Here is a 7767-nt window from a genome sequence, read left to right as displayed (position 1 = left end):
GAAACGTCCTTTTAAATGTGTTCGTCCGATTTGAAAGGCGCGAGGATAGAAGCATGGATTTCATCTACGTTTGCAGAAAGCCATTCCTGACAAGAGATAGCCTGAGCAAGCATTACAAGTGGGTCTGCGCCATTCCAACATCCCGATTAACGTTCCAGGGCTTCAACTTATTGACAGCGTTCAAGTTCTCCCTGATGATTTGGAGGTCGCCAATGCCTCAGGTACATCTGATGACGAGATTGATGAGAAGAACCACAAAGGCGATGAGGCGTTTAGCGGCAGCAATGCACTCATATTCAACAATAACGTCATTTCGGCTACTTCAATGACATTTGATTCAGGAAGAGTGGTTGGTGCAACTATCCGAGAGTTCATGCGGGGCTCGGACATTGCAAATACTCAACAGCAACATGTACAGCGCATGCAAATCATGGCGTTTTAAGAGGAACAGCGCACGCTAATCACAGCTATGGAGCAACGGGTCCTGAGCTCTATTGCTCAGATTGCAGCAGGTCAAGGGCAGGGGCAAGCTATGCAAGCTGCTTCTGCTTCTGCTTCTGGCACCGGACCTTCCAGTCCGGTTTCTACAAGTAGAAAAAGAACGCGCTCTAAGGCCCCTCACTTTGGTACATTCAAATCCCCTAGTCGTATGTCTCCAACTGAAAATAAGTAAAATAAAAATGGCGGTTTGGTGGAGCGAGTGTAGAACGATATAAAATTGTGCAGATGTAGAGACGGGAAAGCGCATGGTCTTGCCTTGCTTATCATTTTCCACGATAGTGAAAGCTAGGTAACTCCCTACGCGTCGGCATGCTTGCAAACGATTGGAGTATCTGAGGTGTCGAAGGATCTAGGGTGAAAAGGGTATTTTATTGGGCGAATGCTGCTATCTAGTTCTATGCGTAGATAGGGGTTATATACTAGTTGCATCGGTGTCAACAGTGCATTGAAATATTGTAGAAACTGGGCGAAGCACTGTCGACACCATAGCATACTAAATCTAGCATTAAACCTTTGCAAAGATCCACGATAGTGATTTTGAGTCGTAAAGTACTACTCCAATATGATCACAAACGACTGTCTGTTTTCTCTTTTCCATGGCACCTCGTCATTCAGCTTCGGAGTGGAATCTGGCTCAATCCTGCCTCATATTGGACTGGACAAAGGGGTAGGTTCTCCAGCGATAAGGAAACCGATATGTGAATCTACATGTAGACCTAGTATGACACCCCGTTATCACCGCACTACTGGTAATCAGCAATTTAGTGCGTCGCCCGAGTGTGTCAAGAGTGTAACACACCTGGTATCAGAGAACGGAGCTGAACTACAGCCTATATCAAGGAAGCGATGGCTAAAAAGATCCGGATCCTTAAACGAATTGAGGTGATGGGACTAGGAGCAAGAGCAATCTATTAACAATTACGTATTGGGTACGATGGCGCGTGGTCGGGGCAGAAGGAAAAAAAGTGCGGGCTGGTATAGAAAGAGAGGTGTACAAAAGTGGGCACTGGTAGAGAGAGAGATGTACTGAAGTTTGCCCTCTTGACACACCTGGGCGACGATAACGGGGTGTCAGGTGCTTAAGCACTGAGAAACCCAGGTATTAATCTAAATGCGTCTATTATGCTTTTGTATGCCCGTGAGATTATCTTTGGTTCGCCATAAAATAACAGGGTGTAAGATTAGAGCTCTCACGGGGGGTGTAAGAATAAAATCTCACCCCCCCGTGAGATTATATTCTTCCCAAATAGATTGTCCCGATACACATTGATGTGCCATGCAGGCGATCCCCTGATCGGATTAGAGGCAAAAGGATCCGAAAACCCGGATTTGAACCAGGGACCTAGAGATGACATACGAACTACAGTCTCCCGCTCTACCAACTGAGCTATTTTCGGGGCTCGGTACCTTGTCGCGTTCAATAGTATTATTGTGTTGCACACAGCCACCGCTCTCTATTTGCACGTCATTTTTCCTTATTTGCACAAAACTCTTGCCTACCCTGAATACCATGAAGGGGCAGAGGCACCTTCGGCAACAAATGCAGCAGGCAGAACAGCAAACACGGGAACAACAGCGACAATTGGAAGAGGAGCGGCGGCGGGCAGAACAGCAAGAGAGTGACCGACAGCGGCAGCTGGAAGAGGAGCGGCAGCAGGAGAAGCAACAGCAGGAGGAGCAACGACGCCTGCGGGACATCGAGAGACGGGCTCGATACAGAGAAGAACGACGAAGACGACGCCATTTATATCGTAGATATATGAATGAGGAAGAGAAGAAGGTGGACCCTCGCTTTTGCTAACTTTTAACGGCTTCCCGGTTTACAACAACAGATTAGCCAGGAGCTCCAGGCTTCCCAGGTCTACCTGTCACTCTCTGCATGGGCCGGCCATGTCAACCAGGCCCTTCCCGGCCTCGAGAAATTCTTCCGCGAGAGCGCTGAAGAGGAGCGCGAGCACGCTCAGAAGCTGATCAATTACCAGAATCGCCGTGGAGGCAAGGTCATCCTCCAGACCCTCCAGGCCCCCGAGTCCGACTGGTCCTCTGCTCGCAATGCCATTGAGTCGACCCTCCAGCTTGAGAAAGGTAACGTTTGATGTCCACGTACTTTTTCTTATCGGAAATCCTGTTCCTGCCCCTGAATGGGCTCAGTAGGCCCAAGAAACAGTGGGCGTATAAACAGCGTACATGCATCGCGTCGCAATTGAAAGCATTTCTTTTTGGCGCTTTTCGATTGTCAAAGCGCAACTCAATTAATCGATTCTGACCACAATGACACAATGTCGCCATGTTTTTTTTTAAACACCATATAGATGTCAACAAGAGTTTGCTCAACCTGCACAAGGTCGCCGAGGAGAACAATGATCCTCAGCTCTGCGACTTTATCGAGTCGGAGTACCTCGAGGAGCAGGTTGAAGCCATCAAGAAGATTGCAGATCTCGTCACCCAACTGAACCGCGTTGGCGGCGACGGTCTTGGATGTAAATGTTACTTTCATCTGTTTTTCTCTAATGATGCTGTAAACAATTTCACTGTAGTGCAACAGAAACTAATAGATGTTTGTCTTTTCTTACTTTTTTCCCTTGTGCTTTCAATACACAGTGTACCTCTGGGACCAGAACTTGCTCCACCACAAGGACTAAGGAACCAATAAAATAGCAGTGCTGCATATTACCCATGTTGAATAAATAAAAAGAAAAAAGGCATAAGGCAATGTTCAAACAACACCCATCGTCTGATGTAAAGATGTATCTTTTGCAATGTTATCGGAGCGCCAAGAGCCAAGATGTCATAAAAAACACGGGGATTGAAAAAAGGCGCGTGGAGGGTCATGGCCCAGCCTGTAAGCGCGTATGTGTGGTTTAGTACCATCCTATGCGCGATGGGTTCCTTGTCCATCTCCACCGTTCTCGGCATTTCATAACTATATTGAGGTTGAAATGGATGGTTCTCAGCTCCTGACCCTCCTTCATGCACCTTCATCTATCGGCCAGATCAGTGAGTAATAACACCGCCTTATTGCTTTTTCCTCTCCTCCTCGCTTGGTCTTCCTCGATTTTCTTGTGCCCTCTGATTTCGTGATTTCGGACAAAAAAAAAGATTAAACTAAACAAATAAATACCTCGGAAAAGAATATCCTTTTTTGAACAGGGCCGAGGGCGCATGGGAGCAATTGCATGCATGAGAGCGCTTCAGGGGGGAAAATAAACAACGATGGAGAAGATGCGCCTTTGGTGTCGACAAATCAACATTGGAGTACACGGCCTAATGCCCTCAGTACTCTCAATAATAGACCGCAAAAGGCGCAAAAAAAAAGAAAAAGTATACGAAGCAAACAGCAAAGTGGCATCCAGACGGATGTGCATCCCTCAACTCACCATCTTTCTTATTCTGATTGATGAATTATCTATGGCCTGCGGAACATTGATGGCCCGCGAGGTGCGGAGATAAAAGGGAAAAGAAAGGTTGAAAGAGACAGTGGGAGAAAAAAAATGAGAGAGAGATGCCATGCTTTCTTGTATTTCGTATAAGGTATCTGTCCCCTTACGAGAGCATTGTTTTATTGATCCTCAACGCTTGGCTTTTAATGCCCAGGGCAGAACACAGAAAAGTAGGCTAGTCATTATCTTATCTGGACTCCGTTCACGCACGGCGTGCCTTCTTGGGCTGGTGCAAAGGTAGCGTGAGAGGTGGATGGCGCTGTCTGTACTGACGCATCCCCTGCGCAAATCCCTCGAACCCAGGTCGATCCCGCGTAATCGGCTCCAGAGCCCTCAGTCGCTGGTCCAGCATCACTCTGAACGGCTCTACCGCGGCGTCTCTTTCCAGTTGATCGTGTGAAAGAGTTGTCGTTCCGCTCCCGTTACTGCACTTGAAGCTACCTGCTTGTGGCCCAACCATATCAATATCCATTGTATCCTTCGAGGCACGTGTTGTCCCTTTCTGTAGCTGGTTTTGACGCAACTGAATCAACGTGCGACTCTGGAAGAGATCCAGGGTCATGCCAACGAATTCAGCCAACAATTTGCCCTGCGAAAATGTTTCAAGTCTTCCAGGGACGGGGATCCACAGCGTCTGGTATATGAGTGTCCAAAGCAAGCTTTGAGGGGCAAGGTGCTCGTCTCCACAGCCCACGAGAGGCGTTGATATCATAGCGGCACCTAGTTCAACTGATTTCCAAATGGCAATATAGACTCATGTTAGTATGAGTGCCATACGCTCTTTAAGACCGCATACGTATTCATTTATAAACATGTCGCATATTCGCTTTACCTGCGCGTCTGCCATGTGGAGTGCGGGCAGCTTTTAAAAGTTGCTTCAAGATGGTTGTTACGAATTGTGCAGGTCCAAGATAGCACAATGTTGTCCGGAAGAGATCCACATCGATATGGTAACATGATCCACCAAACACATGCCAACCTTTCTCTCTCCTTGCTATCAAAGATGTCCTTCCTCCCGACACGATGGCCTCGTACGCCAATGAAGTCTGCTGTGCCAGCTTTGGTACATCATATGCTTCCGATACAGACCAGGCTAGAAAAGGGGAAACAGCGCTGAGTGAGTACCAAATTTTTTTTTTAAAAAAAAGAGCCTTAAGAAATTTGAAATTGTACGTACGATAATAATTCGCCGAAGCCGCTGCCAGGCGCTCCTGGATAATCACCATTTGATGGTCATTCTCTATGGTTTGATGTTCTAGTACCGCCAAGACCTCACTCTTTAGTAGCCGCATCAATCGTAGAGGAAATGCTTCTCCAGCAAGAAGCGACTTCAAACATGATTGCAGCATCGCTACCGACGCCACGCTCTTTCCTGACCCTTGGCCGTGGGAAGTAGTCGAGGTATTCATGTGTTGTGGAGGTTTTGCGCCCCGCGACGCAAGTGGCGAGATGGCATGGCCTATAGGGGAGAGCATGGACTGCCCAGGTACAGAACCAGGTAAATTGGATGTAGCGTTGGTCGATGGGAAGGATGAGGGTGTTGAAAATAAAATCTCTTCGCAAAGATATTGCACAACACCGATCAAGACGAAGAGCAGACACGGCTGCAAAAAGTAGTCGAGACCGCTATTTAGAGTCGTAGCGTCAATCACGCCTGCCTGACATGCCGCCAGGGATTGCTCAAAGATGGAAGGTGATATCTCTAGAAGCATCTGCGGTTTGGACGTCCTACAGTGTATCAAATATGAATGTTCAGTTCGAGTCGACTCTATCCTGAAACTCCCAGGACGCAACAGCGGCGAATGACAATTGCCTACGTACTGAATAAGGCCATCTGATATTCCCATGCTGTCGAACAGAGCTGTGATCCATCGCCCCATTAGGGCGTGCATGTCCGAATCCATGGACTGTATCGATATGGTTGGTATCGTGGCTGAGGTACGGTGAAGCCAGAGATAGCAGAACCTATTCTGCTCCCTTAGCACAGAGTCCAAGCACCCGGCGAGTTCGTATCTGCGAATGATTGTCAAGATCAGGATCAGCACAATTCCAAAGCCCTCCAGATTTGAGTTGCAGGTATCTATCAGAGACATAATTAAGGTTGTCAGAATAGTCAGCTCTATAGTCTTTGCATCTTTCGTTTGACTGTTGCCGGCCATGTACCTTACCGATATCGTTGTCCTCGTTTTGCTGAAGATTGTTGACGAACCTCTCCAGAGGATTCAACAGTGCGGATGGAGATCGCAAGAGATGGATAAGATCCAACACCATTGGATTATCGTCGAGTGTTTGGCAGAGTTTGGAGAGCACAAACACATCCATCTTTGTACATGCATTCTCGCAAACCTAGGTATGGATACAAAAGCTTCCTTCGATCAATTTGTTGCATTTAATATCGGCCAACAGATGATATGGCCCCAGAACAACAATTACCTGGATAATTCGATCGACAAGCTTTTCTTGGTGCTCAAAATCACTCAATGTCCGCCCGCACAGATCGTCAATTGTCTCCAATGACGACGAGTCTATGAACTTGTAATTGTTGGAGCTGTCCTGCGAGGGTGAAACGTCATTGAGGATATCAAGCTGGTTTGGTCTGACCAGTCCCTTTGTTTGGCATCCAATTGCAATTGCCTTTAAGATATTGACCCTGTCGGCTGTGCCGTCCTCTACACTCTCGTCGCACTCGTTCAATATTCCTCGGTAAAAGGACAGTTGTCGTAACGCTGACTCTACATAACGGTATATCTGAGGATAGAATGAGCTCCATTAATTGGCCGCCATGGATGCATCCTGAACAAGGCTTAAGAAATCCTGTCATCTTACTTCTTCTTGATCGAAACACAGCTGCGACATAATACTTGGGATCTATTAGGTGTGAAGGCAAGGGCGTGTGAGCTCCATATTGCATTGTATGCGACTGATCCCCTAGAGGCATGGGGTTTTCTTGCTTCTCGTGAGAAGGGTACCTACTTTCACTAGCAGCAAACTCTTCCAGATGAGGCGTTGGCTTGATGAATTCGACTCAGCCAATCCTGTAAGCCCAGCAAGCCAAAACTGTAGTAGAACGACGTCCAACTCCAGTCCCTTGATTCGCCGTATATCCTTGATCCTCTGAACAACAAAAACATCGGGTACGATAGGCCTGATCCGGGTCTAGAAAAGGATAACAATGGAATGGAAGCCATTAGCCTTCAATGCGAACGATATCGCAGACTCAATTGTTTTCTGATACTTCTTTGAAGAGATTGTCATGCTTGATAAAGACGTAGAACTTGCCAATGAGTATGCTAAATAGGTGAGATCAGCGGCAGCCAAACCCTCTGTCTCGCCATTGGCCGCAGTGCTTGCGGTCCAAGGATCCATAGTGTAACTACGAGTTGAGAATGGTGGTCCTGGGTCCTATTCAAGTGTGTCTGTGGAACACTGCCTTTTTAATATTCGGTGCCTTGTGCGTCTGTATGATGACGGCTCGGATGGTAGTCGCTAGCAAGACTCTTGGCGCAGATAGCAATGGTGGTTATTGGATGACCTCCTGGGCTGATGAGTCTACGCGTGTTAGAGATGTGAATGGAGAAGGCGAAAGGCGAAGTCGATGCCAGGGGTTGCTCCAGGGGTGGCTTTTGGCTTAAGCCCTGATCCTGTGCAACAGGTAGAAGCAGAGTGGTCGAATTAACCGAGCACACTCACGCCCTTCAAGGATTCCACAGCGGAATCAGCAGAGCTCATCAGTCACGGAGCCCCAACTTGCCAGGAAGCCGACCATTCGCCCATGGATGCTGCATCAGCAACGACCACCTGGGCTGAAGACACCATAGAGGCAAAA

General features: G+C 47.6%; 2 protein-coding genes and 1 non-coding gene across 3 annotated transcripts; 1 reads left to right on the top strand and 2 right to left on the bottom strand.

Moving 5' to 3' along the window:
- Position 1: 1 nt before the first annotated feature.
- On the top strand, positions 2-3143 carry BC939DRAFT_497839 (ferritin-like superfamily; the record flags this gene model as incomplete). The annotated part of the gene is made up of 5 exons (XM_051559748.1): positions 2-669; positions 1216-1291; positions 2334-2586; positions 2814-2981; positions 3103-3143. The coding sequence occupies exons 1-5, from the start codon at positions 470-472 to the stop codon at positions 3141-3143; spliced, it is 738 nt and encodes a 245-aa protein (XP_051405939.1). The 5' UTR covers positions 2-469.
- On the bottom strand, positions 1816-1898 carry BC939DRAFT_t201. Its single transcript has one exon. It is a non-coding gene; the product is annotated as a tRNA-Tyr (tRNA).
- Positions 3144-4143: 1000 nt separating the features above from the next.
- Positions 4144-7307, bottom strand: BC939DRAFT_508868 (mediator complex subunit Med5-domain-containing protein; the record flags this gene model as incomplete). The annotated part of the gene is made up of 9 exons (XM_051561055.1): positions 4144-4661; positions 4774-5034; positions 5119-5669; positions 5763-6021; positions 6110-6287; positions 6375-6673; positions 6768-6809; positions 6911-7086; positions 7177-7307. The coding sequence occupies 9 exons, from the start codon at positions 7305-7307 to the stop codon at positions 4144-4146; spliced, it is 2415 nt and encodes an 804-aa protein (XP_051405938.1).
- Between the last annotated feature and the right edge of the window lie 460 nt (positions 7308-7767).

This window comes from Gamsiella multidivaricata (assembly GCF_025024155.1).
Source record: "Gamsiella multidivaricata strain RSA 2152 chromosome Unknown BC939scaffold_162, whole genome shotgun sequence".
Lineage (NCBI taxonomy): Eukaryota > Fungi > Mortierellomycota > Mortierellomycetes > Mortierellales > Mortierellaceae > Gamsiella > Gamsiella multidivaricata.
The sequence above is the reverse complement of the archived record's forward strand: the minus strand, read 5'-3'. Positions and strand labels throughout refer to the sequence as shown.